Source organism: Citrus clementina, unplaced genomic scaffold (assembly GCF_000493195.1).
Source record: "Citrus clementina cultivar Clemenules unplaced genomic scaffold, Citrus_clementina_v1.0 scaffold_3, whole genome shotgun sequence".
Taxonomy (NCBI): Eukaryota; Viridiplantae; Streptophyta; class Magnoliopsida; order Sapindales; family Rutaceae; genus Citrus; species Citrus x clementina.
Window position 1 is genome coordinate 45,970,394 of NW_006262339.1, and position 16,761 is coordinate 45,987,154.

Below are 16,761 nucleotides of genomic sequence, written 5' to 3' on the forward strand. Positions count from 1 at the left end.
TCTATTATTCTAATTTTTTTATATTTCCTAAATTACCATTGTTTAAATCATAAATAATTTTATTATTTTAAATGTCATTAATAATAATAATAATTATTATTAAATTTTATTATTTTAGTTATTATTAATTATTAGTATTATTTTCATTAATATTATCATTATTAACAATAAAAATGATAATAAAAATAATTAATTTATCATTATTAACAATATTATCCTTATTGTTATTATTGTTGTTGTTATTATTATTATTATTATTATTATTATTATCATTAATTTTATAATTATTATTAAATTTTATTAACTTTATTATTTTAGTTATTATTAATTATTGTTATTATTATTTTTATTAATATTATCATTATTAACATTTATTATTATTATTATTATTATTAAAATTAGATATTTTATTAATATTTATTTTTATTAAGATTTTGTTAATATTTATTTTTATTAAGATTTTATTATTAATATTTTATTATTGTTATTTTTATTTTTATTAACATTTTATTATTTTTAAATTTAATAATAATAAATATTAATAATGATAATATTAATAAAAATAATAATAACAATAATTAATAATAACTAAAATAATAAAGTTAATAAAATTTAATAATAATAATAATAATAGGGTCAGGCTACAGTGCAACTGTGGCACCGTGCCATAGTTGCACCAGCCGTTGGATCCACTCAAATGAGTGGGGTCCACTTAAATAAGTGAAAATTCAACAGTTGGGTGTAATTATGACACGGTACCACAGTTGCACCACAATTTTATCCATAATAATAATAATAATAATAATAATAATAATAAAAGTTAATAAATGTCAAACAAGAGCCGTCCTCTTTCACGTTCCTTTCATTCAAGTAAAACAGAGCCGAATCCTGAAACCTTCAGACTTCAGAGTTGCACCAAAAGAAAACACAAACAAACAATGGAGAAAATAGAGCATACAACAGTGGGCACTAACGGCATAAACATGCACGTGGCATCAATAGGGACCGGCCCAGTAGTTCTCTTCATTCACGGCTTCCCTGAACTCTGGTATTCCTGGCGCAACCAGCTCCTCTATCTCTCTTCCCGCGGCTACCGCGCCATTGCCCCAGACCTTCGCGGCTACGGCGACACCGACGCCCCGCCCTCGGTCACGTCGTACACGGCACTCCACCTCGTCGGTGACCTCATCGGCCTTCTTGATAAATTGGGTATCCATCAAGTTTTCCTAGTGGGTCATGACTGGGGTGCTTTGATTGCTTGGTATTTTTGTTTGTTTAGGCCGGACAGAGTCAAGGCCTTAGTCAACATGAGCGTCCCCTTTCCTCCCAGAAACCCGGCTGTCAGACCTCTCAATAACTTCAGGGCTGTCTATGGTGATGATTATTATATCTGCAGATTTCAGGTATTTTTTCCTTTTTTTCTTTAACAACATTTCTGTGCATGTATTAAGAAATAACTCTTATTGTTGCTCTAGTAATTCCTTAAAAGTAATGCACTTGAATTTAGTTTCATTGACAATTGTGCTATAATTTTGCTTAAATTCATCTTTTTAGCCTATGAAATGTTTCAGTTTTATGCATTTGTTAATGATTTGCGTCAATAATTTTGGACATAATTTCACTGGAGTTACGAAGAGCAAGAGAAATTGGGAAGAACCCATTTTCTAGCTGTTCACTTGGTTATTGTTTGTGATGATTATTCAATATGTACAATGTTTTGGGATTGTTTACCATTAACTATTTGCTGTAAGCATGGACTTGAATATGGTGTTTTCACACAAAAACTGGCTTTCGGGGCCAAACCCCGTAAAGAAGACACAATGGCACTATGTTACTGTAGGCAAGTTATTTAGACATATTCTAAACTGCTGTATGCATTTGCTTTTCGAAGCATGGAAAACTATTATCTGCTTTGCGGGTTTGTGAAATTACAAATTTGTACCTTGCATACTTTAGGTAGATGGATGCGTTCTTCTATATTTGTCTTTGTGAGTGTCCAAAATAGATGAACAAGAGTGTTATTCCTCACAAGTCCTACATGCCAAATTCTCATTAAGTGTGCTTTAGTGACAGATAATTGATTATTGATGGATCACCTAAATTCTCTCTCGTCAGTCGGTACCAAGGAATGACTTGGCATTATTCCTTTATTCTCATTAATCTATCCAAAACACTAAATTATGTCAGAAGTTTGTCAGAAATCTTGAACCAAATAACCTACTGGTGGCACATGTGAGAGATCCCTTCCCTATTCCAATTAGATATTCCCTCAAATAAATCTCTCTTTCAATCAGATAGGCATGGTAGTAACAATGAAGGTGAATTTGTTTTGTTTGACTGACGAGTGATATTCCTAAAGTTAAGTCCAAGAAGATTAAACGTACAAGCATTGCAAAATGTGTGCCATGGGTATGTTTTGCAATATATTGTTGATTTCCTCCAGTCATGAAAACAGTGGTTGTATCCTCTTGATCAGTGTTAAAATTGTGAGCAAAACCATTATACTTGGAAGCAATGACACTGAAGTAGATTGTAATTTGATTTTGGTTCTAGAATAGTTCCCAAATGTTGCTCTAATCTTCAGTATTCGTACTCTAGAAGCATCTATTTGAGTGCATCATTCTCAAATCTCATGAGCTGATTCTCGTTCAAAACATTTCTAACTTCTGCTGTAGGAACCTGGAGAGATTGAAGAAGAGTTTGCTCAGATTGATACTGCAAGACTTATGAAGAAATTTCTGTGTTTGCGCATTGCAAAACCACTTTGTATACCCAAAGATACGGGACTCAGTACTGTACCGGATCCTTCAGCCTTGCCCTCTTGGCTTTCAGAAGAAGATGTCAATTATTATGCCTCCAAATTTAACCAGAAAGGCTTCACAGGACCAGTGAATTATTATCGATGTTCGGATCTGTATGTTCCAAAAACTTATACCATGGCTATCATAATTAAAGAGTTAGTTATCAATCTTTTATCTGGACAAATTGGCGATTAATCTTTTTGACAGTATTTTCTAGTAGTCGATGAATACATTTTATGTAGGGCCAATCTTGCCTTTCATCATGTACCTTACTGTTATTTTCTAGAAATTTCTTATTTCATCTACGTATAATTGGTGATCTTTGATCCATGTCTGAGACTGATATGAAACACCGAACTCACACATTCATGACTACTTTCATGGCTGGAAGTATCAGGACATGTTATGGATGTCCCATTTTCAAATCTTGTTTTGGTATCTAGGTGGCACATAATTTTACTAATACTAGTGTAGTTATTGGATACTTTATATGAAAACAATATGCTGCCTATTGTGGAGTACGGTATATTTAAGTAATTTTTCTCTTTCTTATAGAAACTGGGAGCTGATGGCGCCATGGACTGGGGTACAAATCGAAGTACCAGTCAAGTTTATCGTGGGTGACCAGGATCTTGTCTATAACAACAAAGGTATGAAGGAATATATACACGATGGTGGCTTCAAGAAATATGTACCATATTTGCAGGAAGTAGTTGTCATGGAAGGGGTAGCTCACTTTATCAACCAAGAAAAGGCAGAAGAAGTCGGTGCACACATCTATGAGTTCATCAAGAAGTTCTGATGTAGCTTTGTCATTGACCATCTCAGCATGCCATGCATCTCCATAAGAGTTATGATCTAAAGTTTCATTAATTCCACCATACCAACAGTCTAGGCCTTGTCTACTCCAGACTATGTATCTTGTATTGTTCTGTTTGTCTCTGAATAAATGTGTTGTAGTTGTAGGACTTGCCATATCTAAGACAAAGGAAGAATATGCCCGTTTGGACTTAAATGAGAATATATGGAAGATGTAAAATACCATTAACAGAGTGTGGCTTCGGTCTAATCAAACATCGAAACTCAAATGTTGGTCGTAAGTAAATCTTTTCCTTACAGTTTTATCTGTCGGAATTGCTTATCAACTTATACCCAATAGAAAGACTGCAAATTATCTAGTATGTTACCTTTTTCAATATTTTGTTACAAGAAGGATGTCTTCTTGCAAAGGAATGTGACTAATGAGACTATTATTTATATTTCACCATATGAGACAATTAGACAGGAATGGGACTAATGAGACTATGATATATATTTCACCATGTGAGACAAGGCTTAATTTTCTGTTCTTGCAGAAACCGGGAGCCAATTGCTCCATGAACCGGGTTTTCATATCGAAATACCCAATCGTGGGGGATCTGGATGCTACATTTATCGGACCAGGTGGCTTCAAGAAAGATGCTCCAGCTTTGCAGCAAGTTGTGCTGTCATTTTCTCAACCAAGAAAAGCCAGACGAAACCAGTGCGCACATCTACTACGTCATCAGAAATTTCTAACCGCGTTGGCCCGTCTCTCCTATAATTCCAATCCCGATCTCGCCGTTTATGAATTGCATTTTCTAGTCATAAGCCACCCTATTATTTTGGTTAGTCATATTCTCTACTATAAAATCACCAAGAATCACATTAATGTAGTGTTTACTTGCTGGAGTGGGAGTGAGGAGTGTGGATTCCTCCCACTCCAGCGTTTACTTGCAAGTTTTGAAGGGGGAGTGGAATTCCCACGCCGTGGGATCCACTCAATTTTGGAGTGGGGAGTGGGATTCCCACTCCCGTGGGGAGAGGTGGGAGTCCCACTCCCACTCCTTTGATACCAAAAACGCCCTTAAACAATATCAAAATTTACAATTGTACCATATATAAAAAAGACTGAATGGTAACGAATTTCAAGTTCATCAAACCCTAACCAGTGAAATCCCAAAATCTAACTCGTGAAATCCCAAAATCATTGCTCGATTTCTTCACTTGGAAAAGGTCACCAGTGCCGGCGAAAAGAGAATACATGAACTAGCCTCAATCACGGCTTTGGAATCACTACCCACGCTGCTAAAAATTCTCTTTTGTCGATTTCGAATCATCCAAGGTAATGTTTTCTAATAACATTCATGCCGCTGATCTAGTTTTTGTTGAGTCATACATGCAACGATCTGTCATTAATTTATCTCTGTGTTACATGTGTTGCTCGAACCGATTTGCTTATTTTTTTTGGTCAAAAAGTGAAAATAAAAGAGGAAGTTCTTTTGTGTGTTGAAAGTGCTTTTTCTCTGCTTTTGCTCCTACTGCGTATAGAGACAAGATGTGGTGCCAGTTCAGTGGTCATGTGGAAGCTCTTTTTTTTTGTTTAAAATTTCTCCATTCTGGGTTGTGAAAATTTAATGCATGGATTTGGTTTTTTTCTCCCATTTTCAAGAGAGCAGTGATCGTGTACATGCAGATCCATAATTAGTCTAATGCATGCCAATTTAAGATTTTGCCATGTGTAAGATTAGGGTCCATAATTTACAACTATTTATGGTTACAATATGTAAACATATTCGAAGGGAACTCAACAAGTGTAAACTTTTTGCAATATAATTAGTTTATATTTATATTGGAATGTAAACTTTTTGCAGTTCTTACTTGGACATAATGATTAGTTATTGACTCCACATGTTTGACTAATATAATGATGCTGGGAAAGATAAGGCATGATAATTACATAGTCTACTTTATTCTTGTTCTCTTATTTAAGCTATTATTTCCTCTTGCTGTGACTATTGAGAAAACACTTGATCAATGACAAGTTGAAAAATAATTAGACTTATTATTATTTTAGCAAAATTTTGACCTTTTTTATGCCTCTGGCATCCAAGCATTAGCTATTTTTGTCTGTGTTTTAACAGAAAAGTAATTGAAAGAGAATGAAAGAGATTGTTTTTGCTGCTGTTCGATTTGATCAATTTCCTCTTGTTGGTTTTGGCTTATTTTATATAACTGATGGATTAGTTAATATATTTTCCAGCTCATTTAGTTGAGGTTCCATCATAAAGAAATAAAAATTAATTTTCCAGCCCATTTTATTTATCGAGTTTTCTTTTTTGTTAAGCGATAGGATGGCACGGTTGTTAGCAAGAAAGCAGAAAATCTTGGTAATTATACAAGAACTAGTTGTCATGTTGCAAATGATTATGGCTGTGTGTGCTGCTATGTATTCCTATGTTTACTTATCTTGTGAATTCAGCTTATAGAGTTTACCAACAACTGTCACATTTGCATGGCTTGGTGTTTGAAAGTGATATAAAATGTTTGTCACAATTAAGAATGGATAGACAAGCATTTTTCAAATTATGTAAGCTTCTTTGTGAGAAAGGGAGTTTGGTTAGAAGTAAAAGGGTGTCTCCAGAGGAAATGGTTGCAATGTTTTTGTCAATCTTAGCACATCATGTCAAAAATCGGGTTGTCGGTTTTAACTTTAAGAGATCCAGAAGAACAGTTAGTAAATGTTTTCATGAGTGTTTAAGGGCAATGATTAGATGTCAAAAGGAATTTTGGAAGAAACCTGAGCCAATTACAAACAACTCAACGGACCCAAAATGGAAGTGGTTTACGGTAAGTATAATATTTTGTTTCATTTGTGTCTTCTCTAATACACTTTGTACATTGACTCATTAATTTTTTTTAATGGTTTATTGTAGAATTGCTTAGGAGCTTTAGATGGTACTTATATAAAAGTTCATGTTTCGGAGGCCGATAAACCAAGATATAGAACTAGAAAAAATGAGATTGCAACAAATGTTTTGGGAGTTTGTTCACAAGATATGCAATTTATATATGTCTTACCGGGTTGGGAAAGTTCAACTCATGATATGCGCGTGCTAAAAGATGCATTAACTAGAAGAAATGGGTTAAAAGTCCCTCATGGTAATAAATTTAACCAAATTTTTCTTTAGCTTGTGAGAGTATATTACTTGGCGAATGATTTTTTTTCATACAACGTTATCTTATTCTTTTTATAGGTTATTATTACTTGGTTGATGCTGGCTATACCAATGGGATGGGTTTTCTTTCACCATATAGAGGGGAACGTTATCATTTGAGCGATTTTCGTGATGGACACCAACCTCATACACCAAAAGAGTTTTTTAATATGAAACACTCTAGTGCTCGCAATGTGATTGAGCAATGTTTCGGGATATTAAAGAAGAGATGGGCTGTACTTAGAAGTCCCGCTTTTTATGATATTATAACACAACGTCGTATAATATCCGTTTGTTGTATGTTGCACAATTTCATAAGAACGGAAATGTCTATCGATGTTATGGAAGAAGAAATAGATGATGACATAGGGGACAATGTTGACGAAGCACAATTCATTGAGTCAATTGACACTTCAAATGAGTGGTCTGCTTGGAGAGATAATTTAGCTCAAGAGATGTGGAACATGAGGAATGCATGAGGACATTCGTTTATTATCATTGTAGTTTGTTAAATCACTTTTAATGGTATTTAACAATGTATTTGTTTGGTGTGTTCCTTCAATGAAAATGTGATTGTTTTAATTGACAATGTATTATTTTATATTTGCTGTTTATGCAATTTATTATTATTTTTTATGATGAATTATTTTTGCCATTTATTTTCATTTTATATGTTGCATTTAACTATACAATCAAGTGTAGTTGACGTTATACTTTTTTTATAACAAATTTATTTTATTGTAAATAGAATGAGTCAAAGAGGTCGTGGGCTGTCGAAGCATTACTGGACAACAGCCCAAGATGATGCATTGGTAGATTCATTGTATGAATTGAGTCAAAATCCAATGTGGCGGGTAGATTGTGGGTTCAAAACTGGATACTTGAATCAACTTGAAAGTATGTTGGAGTTGAAAATTCCAGGATGTGGATTGAAAGCATCTCCCCATATTGAATCTAGAGTTAAGTATTTCAAGCTAAAACATAATGTTGTGGCAGACATGTTAGCTCTAAGTGGGTTTGGTTGGGATTCAGAGAAGTCGATGATCGTATGTGATAAAAGTGTTTACGATGAGTATGTGAAGGTAAAATACCTAACTTTATTCTTTCTATTGAGAGTTAGGGAGTAGATCATAATTGGTTTTGAAGTTTATAATGTCCTTTATCTATCTGATTTATTTCATTTGGGCTGTTTTGGATGTTCGTGCTCTGTTTTTGACTCCGTTTCTGGGCTGTTTATGTTGATGGGCTGTTCATGTTTCTTTGTTCCATTATTATTTCTAGGCTTCATTCTTTTGATGTGTTGATCTTGTTTCTTTGTTAAATATTTGTTGTTTATGTTCGTTTAAGATTAAAGGGCACTGATTGTTTAACATTAATCAATCATTTGTTGCCCTGTTTATGTTGTTGTGCTGTTCATGTTCCTTTGTTTTTGTATTCCCCCAACCATAAAAAAAAGGATGCAAGTGGTTATTTCTCAAACCATTTCCCCATTATTACACATTGAGTGAGATCTTTGGTCGTGATAGAGCTAATGGAGCAAATGCCGGCAATGCTGATGATGACGAAGAAGAGGTACGTCATGAAGACAATTTTAATTTCACCTTAGGAAATGATTCCACTCATGAGACTTTTATGGAGAATATTCTTGATGATATGTCACACACTCCACAATCACATGCACATGCTAATGAAAATGAAAGCATTCCAAGTAATTCCAGCCATCCCAAGAAGAAAAGAAGAACCAAGGACAAGACATTTGAAAATATGTCTTCAAATATGGGGGCAATGGCAGACTCCATTTCAGCCATTGTACCCAAGCTTGATGGGTTGATTAGCGTACTTTCTACTGCTGACAAAGAATTATCTGATTTACAAGCTAAGTTGTATGGTGAAATATGTAAGATTGAAGGCTTAGGCGAGCAAGAAATATTAGATGTGATTGATATTTTGGCAACCAAACATGATATGCTACGTGTGTTCTTTAACTTGCCCAATGAGCTGAAAAAAGGGGTATATCCTTCGAAAGATTGGTCGTGGTTTGTGAGATGCAGTCCTTGTATTAGTCTGGAAATTTGGATTGTGTTTTGTCAAATGAACACACTATTTTGGAACTTTAGAGATGTGTTCTTATATAATATTATTTTGGAACCTTGGACTTGAGGTGCTATGTAATATATTTTGGGGTTCGAAACTATATCGAACTAATGAACAATATTTAATTTTGTTTTCATGGCTATATTGATTTACTTTATACTGCAGTCTAATGATATTTTTGGACCATAGTGGTGGGGACTTCATTCTACCAAGTATTACTATTGGCAAAATGGCTTATAGCTCCAGGCATCAAAACTGATGGCTGCCCTATGCCTTGATTTGTTCATATTTAGAACAAGTTGTGTATTCATGTGGTCTAATTGTACAAATTTGATCCTTGGGAGTTACCAAGTACCTCAGATTTTAATCGTGTAATGTTTGTATTTGTCTAATTGTCATGAAAAACATGAATTAGCTTTAGTGATCAAAGACAGTTGAAAGTTAATGTGAACAAGGAATTGTTTTTAGCTTTGTAAAGCACTTTTTCATTTGTTTTATTTATTTGATTCCTGTTAGAATCTTTCTTCACATGGGGCCTTAACTTTTTGTACTAAAAGCCAATTTTATGGGATTTAAGTTTTCATGTACAATAATGAGAAAAAAAACAGTGAGTAGCTGTTTTATATTCGGTCATTCTGTTTACCTTAATCTTATTGATTTGAGAATTCAACAAAATGTAAATTTGCAGAGAAATCATTCCTTCCAAAACGAGATATGGAATGGTTCTTCTTCTGTCCTAGGGATCGAAATTACCAAATAGAGCCACCAAAACTAGCTACTGGAAAGCCACTGGAAAAGATAGAAAGGTTGTTTGCCAAAATGGCCTGTAGCTCCAGGCATCAAAACTGATGGCTGCCCTATGCCTTGATATGTTCATATTTAGAACAAGTTGTGTATGCACATAAAATTTGAAAAAATAAATAAATAAAAAATAACAGGATGGAAAAATTAAAGTTGTGAAAAATAATTTTCTTGACGATGGCACAATGTAATAGTATAATCTAACATTTTAAATTGTCTTTTGTTTATACAGATAAATATTACCAATAATTTTTAGTTTTAAAATTAAAATAAAATTCACAAAAAAATTTATTTTACGTCATTAAAAATAATTAGTATTTTATATAATTAAAATTAATGATAAAATAAATAGGTTATTGTACAAATATTTTTTTATTCATTTTTTTAAAAAAAACTACAAATTCTTTACATAAGGATAAAATTATAATTTAAAACAATTTACTCCCAATCCAAGACAAAGTAAACAAATAATTGGGATTCTGATTGACAATCCATACTTTCATTTAGTCTAAGTAAACACTCTACTCCCACTCCCACTCCACACTCCTAATCCCAGGATTCCCACTCCTCAGGATTCCCAATCCAATCCAAAAAGTAAACGCAACATAACAGTATTCAACAAGAAAGCTTTTAGCATGTCAAAGCCATATTAGTTGTATTATAGTTGCGGGAAGAAAAACTGTATTTTCTAGGTATTTTTAGATTAAGAAATGATTTATATATTATTCTAACCTAAATTTTGTACTTAAATTTTAGACTCAAATCTTAAACCATTGATTTTAAACAATCTAACGGTGGATGATAGTCGTGATTAAATACTACGTTGAATTTCATTGTCGACCATTGAATTGTTTAAAATTTGTGGCTCAAAATTTACGTAAAAATTTTAAGTTAAAAATTGAAGTAGCTCGGCCCATAAGAAATTATAATTTATAACAAGGGCATTTTCAAAACTAAGGCAAGTGCTAACAGTCCTAACTCCCGCAATAATTTATCCTAAAAGAAACCGAATTAGGCAAATTGTGAGCCCCTTTCAATTGGAAAGAGCTACTACAGAGTATAGACCTGAAGTGATCAGATCAATGCTAATGTAATTGCATGTATAGGGTTCCCAGTTCACTTCCCAGAGTCTGCTCACATAACTTTGACATGCTTTCTGCATATATATAGCTGCTGAGAGCTGGAGTACGCCATGAATGATAACGTAATTCTTAATATTTTTATATTGATTGATGGATCTACTACTGAGAAGAAATATAGCTAAAAACAAACTATCGTACCATGCACATGCATTTATTGATGTTAATCTAATTGCATATATTGTAGTCAGTGGTCACAAACTAATGGTGCTGCGTCGTTGCTCTTTCTTTTTCATCTTTCCAGAAAAGGAATTTGGCTAAAAATAACAGAAGAAAACAATAACAAATTAAATAAAGTTCGTACATATCATAGCTGTATTCTAGACAAGGAAAATAACCAAGCTACCTACTCTAGCAGTCTCATTGCAAGTTACAACAGCTGCGCCATGGCTCTCTTGAACACAGTGTGTCCTGATCCTAGCAATCAAGCATGCATGAATGTATACAATCACTCAGTCTGAAATTAATCCGATCACATGCATTTTCTAATCGGTTCGGCTAATATAATATTTGGTTAGGGTCAGAATCTATTAGATTGGAGGTGGTATATGGGCAAAAACTGCAAATTGTACTTGTTTTGGTTCCTGAATACATAAATGGGAAGCCGGGAAGGGCCATCACTGCTCAATTGACTGACGGGAGCTGCTACCTTACGAGTGGGGTTCACGGGTCGGTTGTGTGAGGGGCTGTACCTTGCGTCTTACGTTAAACCTAAGGTGGCAAAATCCTTGAGTTAATTGTGGCGGAATCAGTTCCCGACAAGACATCACATGGGCACATCCGCACATGTACTAGAAGCCCAAGTCATAATTTACTGGACCATGAAAGATGGTGGGTGGACCTTAATTCAACAAAAGATAAAAAGAAATGTCCTTTTCGGTGTGCGGTGTGGGGGAGTGTCATTATTGTTTAATTACCCTAACAATTATAAAATATCAAATTAGTACAAGAAATATTATTATTTATCATCTTATTATTATATTTTATAAAATCTGTTATTTTATTATGTTTTCCTTAGTGTCTTTAATTGACCAATTAATTGACTAATATTTCAATACTGTAGTGCTTTGCTTTTTTTGGACAAAAATTTTTATTAAAAGGTAAAATTATTATTTTATTAGTTAATTAACTAGTCAACTAATAGTGCTAACAAAAATGTAGTAAAATGATCGGTTTTGTAAAAATAAATTTGTAAAACCATAGATTACAATATTTTTTCTTGTCATTTGATATATTGCATTCTTTTAATAAAAAATAATTATAAAAAGTTCAAATAATTTTTAAAATTTTCAAATAAAGAAGAATTTTAGAAAATTAATTAATTAAATCTATCTTAATTTTTTTGTAACTTAGATATTTAATTATATTTGACTACTACGATTGCTTTAACCTAAGTTGAAATTGGTTATTTTACCCTTATAATATAAAAGTGCCAATAATTTGCTTTTAACGTTAATAGTACTTTTTTATTTTTTATACAAAGCTCATTATTTCTAAATAATGTGTCAATACTATTAGTATGATCATCAATCTTTAATTAAAAAATATAACGACTTATGGTGTAATACTCATGTAAATTATTGAATTGTCAAATTTATATAATTTACATATAGGATATTATAATTTTTTATATTTTATTTTAAAATGTTTAATTATAGGTCACAAAATTAAGTACCTAAATTGTTAGATACAAAAATATATATTTATTGGGCCAATTTTTCATATTATTTACGAGGGTAAAATAGTGGAATAAAACTTATATTAAAGCAAGTTGTATAGTCAAAGAAATGTAAATGAAAAAATTTCAGTATTAATTTATATTTATTAAAAATAATATAAACTTGCAGTAAATATTTTTTAGAAGTGGGGTGGGTTTACACAGGTAGTGCAGTGAAAATATCCCCACACTTGCTAAAATAGTGAAACAATAATGTTTTTTTGTGTTAATTTTTTATACTATTTTCTTTACAAATATTGTTATTGCATAAATAAATAAATAAATAAAAAGAAAACAAATCAGGTATCCACATTGATAATTTGATAATTTCCTTGATACTACATTCAATCAATTCATAGCCAATTACAAGGGTTGGGATATTTCTATCCCACTACTTATGTAAATCCATCCCAATTTAAAAATATAAATGTCATAAGTTTACATTATTTTTAAAATATACAAATCAACAAAAAAAATTATAATAATTAATCAATTAAATCCTTCTTATTCATTTTTTTTTGTTTTACATAGGTATCTTTACTTATTATTATTGCTTTAAGATAAGTTTTATCTGACTAGTTTATCATAGCAATATAAAATAATCAAATTACTTTAGAAAAAGCATATGTTATTATTTCTAATAAATAGATATCTAATTTTATTTGATCAAATATCTAAGTTTCTTCCTTTATTTATAATTTTAAAGAATAACATAGAATTATAATAATTTTTTTTTTTTTTCAAAGTGAGGTCGGTTTGTTGGTGAAAATATCACCTCCCCAAGTATATAAGAGGAAGCAGAGCAAGGCTTGTCGGCGTCCAAATCCTTTAATCAAAAACTTACAATTTCAACCCCACCCCTTTATTCTATTAATATATTTACAATTGCAATTACTTAATTCGTTTTCAGATTTCAGAATACTTAGCTTGTATATGTCATTTCAGTCTAATTAAATACTCCCAAAAAAAGGAAAAAGCCTTTTTCAACAAATTAGTTATTTGGCTGCCTATTTTTAGCATGCAAACATCTTGTAACATTTAGGTCATATTTAAAATTGAGGTGGTGTAACTTTTAAATTATAATTGATGTGGAAAAAAAATTGTAATTATGAAGCAAAAGTTAATACTATATAATAAATATACATTTTAAATAATAATTTTGATAAAATTATTAAAGATATAATATATTTTTCATTATACAAGTAAAAAATCACATCAACATAACTTCTAAGATACAGCAGTTTGTGTTTACCAAACACCTTAGTCTGTCTAACCTCAATCTCAAATAAACTCTTAGTACTACGAATTTGGAACCTGAAAATCATGAACACCAAAAGGACATTTGGGTGTGGAAAGTCGTTAAATGAACTCATTTATGCATTTGATAGCAAAATTTCCTTAGTTAATATTTAGTGCTGAATATCAATGTGCATTGAAGTGACTATTCTTAAATCAAATTAACAATTAATAATTAAGTGTTTATGAGCTTAAGATACCGTTAAAATTGAAAGTTCTATAAATATAGGTAGATCCATCAAGGCTCATGAAGTGCTTCAGCTCTTTTTATGCCATTGTTTTTTCATGTAAGTATGCTTAAGCCCCTTCTAAAAGCGTCAAATAAAAATTTTGACCCCATTTTCTACAAAACAAAATTTTTATAGTTCAATCATAAGAATTCTATTTAGTGGTTTTTGAAACATGGTAGTCCAATTTAAAATAAATAAATTATGTTGTTATTTTTTAATTTTAAATATATTCAAATGAACAATTAAAAAAATTTCTCAAATTGAAATAAAATTTTTGGAACTAAGCCCGCGCCGCCTCTCACCTCCTCCCCCCAATTTAAGTATATGGGTTCGCCACTGTCTGTAAATTAATAATTTCATAACCATACAAAACCTATTAATTTAAAGATGTATTAATTAATCAATAAATTAATAAATTAATAATTTATAGATTGTATATACAATTCATTGAAGGTACATTATAATAAACTAAAATTCATTGTATTTTACCAACCTAATAAATTAAAAATGAATTAATCCACTAAATACAAATCAAATTAATAAAAAGATAAAGTTCTTGCAATTTTAGAATTCAATTCCAAAGCTTCTATAAGCATTAAGTGAAACTAGATATGAGATCCAACTATATTTAAAGAAAAAACAAGTAATAATAGAGTTACATTTTATTTAATATAATAAAATAATAAAATTTATAATTTCAGTAAATTATTAATTTATAATATGAATGAGACCACTAAGTTGTGTAAGAGTTTAAAAAAAATATCATCTTACTAATTTATTAAAGCTATTAACTTAATTCTTCGGCCCAAGTCAATAAAACAAAAAAACTATTATGTAATAGAGGTTGTTAATTTAGTGGGTATTAAATGATAGATGTTTTACTGTGAAGGAAAACACTAAGGTAGCGTTTACTTTTTAGATTGGATTGGGAATCCTAAGGAGTGGGAATCCTAGGATTGAGAATGTGGAGTGGGAGTGGGAGTAGGTTATTTACTTACACTGGAATGGAAGTATGGATTAGAGATCAGAATCCAATTTATGTGTTTACTTTGTCTTGGATTGAGAGTAAATAGTTTCAAATTACAATTTTATCCTTATTTAAAGAATTATAGTTTTTAATTACAAAACTAATAAAAAATATATTTAATGAATAATATTTATTTTATTATATTTGTAAATTTATTATAATTATTAATATTCTTAATTATGAACAATAAATTATTAATTTTAATACAAAATGAAACCTTATTTTATTTTATTTAATATAATATATTAAATTTATTATTATATAAAATAATAATATAATATTATTTAGTACAAAATTAATATTTTCTTAGAATAAACTATTTATTATTATTAATATTAAATAAATATAATACTATTATTTTTAAAATAAATATAATAATATTACATTTATTAATTCTCTATTAATATAATAATATTATTTTAAAATAATTTTAACTTAGAATCAATGCAAATTATTATTTAGTTAAATATAATATTATTATTCAAATAAATATAATAATATTATTCAAATAAATATAATAATATTTATTTTATTTTATTAATTATAAAATATTAAATTAAATTAAATTAAAAAAAATAAAAGGGTAAAAAAGGGAGAGGTGGGAGTGGGAATCCACTCCCACTCCAAAAATGGGTAGGGCCCACGGAGTGGGATTCCCACTCCCTTCCCATTTAGATGAAGTAAACGCTGGAGTGGGAGGAATCCACACTCCTCACTCCCACTCCAGCAAGTAAACACAACATAAATAACGGGTCAGAAATTGAGAGGTTTGTGTCCAAATAATGGGAAAAGGACATTCAACCCCTCAACATTTAAGAAAAGGGATAAAAAACCCCTCAACATTTTAAAAAGGACTTATAAATCCCTTTTCGTTAATAAACTTTATTATTTTCTGCAGGAATGGGCACACCGGAAGAATTTTATTAGCAACGGTCTTAATTGTACGCAACCTCCGCAAGGTTCGAAAGGAAGTGTAAAATGACAACGCAGATATTTATGCCCTTGCTGATCTGTGAGCAGATATGGAAGAAATGAATTGTCCTCATATGTAATTTGCTCGGTGGACGTGGTTTAACATATCCACATATAAAGATATATGCGCTCGATCGTTGACAGTTAATTTACAAATATTTTTAAGCAATTAATTAAAATATTCAAAATATATTGAAATAATTTTTAAAATATATTAGAGATAATATAATTAATTAATGTGTGTGTACATATATAAAAAATTTATATAATCATTACTTATTAATTTTTTTTTTTTTTAAAAATATAATATAATATTATTTACTTTTTTATTAGGGTTAATTTTGTCCTGCCTCCAACTGTTTTAACATTTTTCGCCACGCACCCATATGTTTCGAAAATACTCACTCCACACTCAATTCCGTTAATTTGACCGTTATGTTTAATGGAGCTATTTGAAATTTAAGTAAATATCCGAAATACCCCTTATCTTGAATTAGAGAAAAATAAAATGAGATAAAATATTAATTTAATAATTAATGTTTACATTAAAAAATTTTATTTAAAGGTAATTAATAATAATTTCATTAATTAAATTATCAAATAAATTTAATTTATCATCATCAAATAATATTTAGGATATGAATTTTTAAATTTGCCCTTTGATCGTT

At 30.8% G+C, this 16,761-nt stretch overlaps 2 protein-coding genes across 2 annotated transcripts; both read left to right on the forward strand.

The window, feature by feature from the left end:
* Positions 1-871: 871 nt before the first annotated feature.
* On the forward strand, positions 872-3,960 carry LOC18050257 (epoxide hydrolase A). The gene is made up of 3 exons (XM_024189272.1): positions 872-1,403; positions 2,676-2,914; positions 3,357-3,960. The coding sequence occupies exons 1-3, from the start codon at positions 939-941 to the stop codon at positions 3,601-3,603; spliced, it is 951 nt and encodes a 316-aa protein (XP_024045040.1). The 5' UTR covers positions 872-938; the 3' UTR covers positions 3,604-3,960.
* Positions 3,961-4,729: 769 nt separating this feature from the next.
* LOC18050258 (protein ALP1-like) lies at positions 4,730-7,329 on the forward strand. The gene is made up of 4 exons (XM_024189271.1): positions 4,730-4,944; positions 5,953-6,449; positions 6,536-6,761; positions 6,857-7,329. Exons 2-4 carry the CDS (start codon positions 6,057-6,059, stop codon positions 7,294-7,296), a joined length of 1,059 nt encoding a protein of 352 aa, XP_024045039.1. The 5' UTR covers positions 4,730-4,944; positions 5,953-6,056; the 3' UTR covers positions 7,297-7,329.
* The last annotated feature ends 9,432 nt before the right edge of the window (positions 7,330-16,761 follow it).

What these genes read in the sequence shown, in the direction of transcription:
- LOC18050257 (XM_024189272.1), top strand. Translation starts at nt 939, where the DNA reads ATGGAGAAAATAGAGCATACAACAGTGGGCACTAACGGCATAAACATG. An exon ending in ATTATATCTGCAGATTTCAG is followed by an intron (nt 1,404 to 2,675) that starts GTATTTTTTCCT and finishes CTTCTGCTGTAG; the next exon opens with GAACCTGGAGAGATTGAAGA. An exon ending in TATTATCGATGTTCGGATCT is followed by an intron (nt 2,915 to 3,356) that starts GTATGTTCCAAA and finishes TCTTTCTTATAG; the next exon opens with AAACTGGGAGCTGATGGCGC.
- LOC18050258 (XM_024189271.1), top strand. Translation starts at nt 6,057, where the DNA reads ATGTTTACTTATCTTGTGAATTCAGCTTATAGAGTTTACCAACAACTG. An exon ending in CAAAATGGAAGTGGTTTACG is followed by an intron (nt 6,450 to 6,535) that starts GTAAGTATAATA and finishes GGTTTATTGTAG; the next exon opens with AATTGCTTAGGAGCTTTAGA. An exon ending in TGGGTTAAAAGTCCCTCATG is followed by an intron (nt 6,762 to 6,856) that starts GTAATAAATTTA and finishes TTCTTTTTATAG; the next exon opens with GTTATTATTACTTGGTTGAT.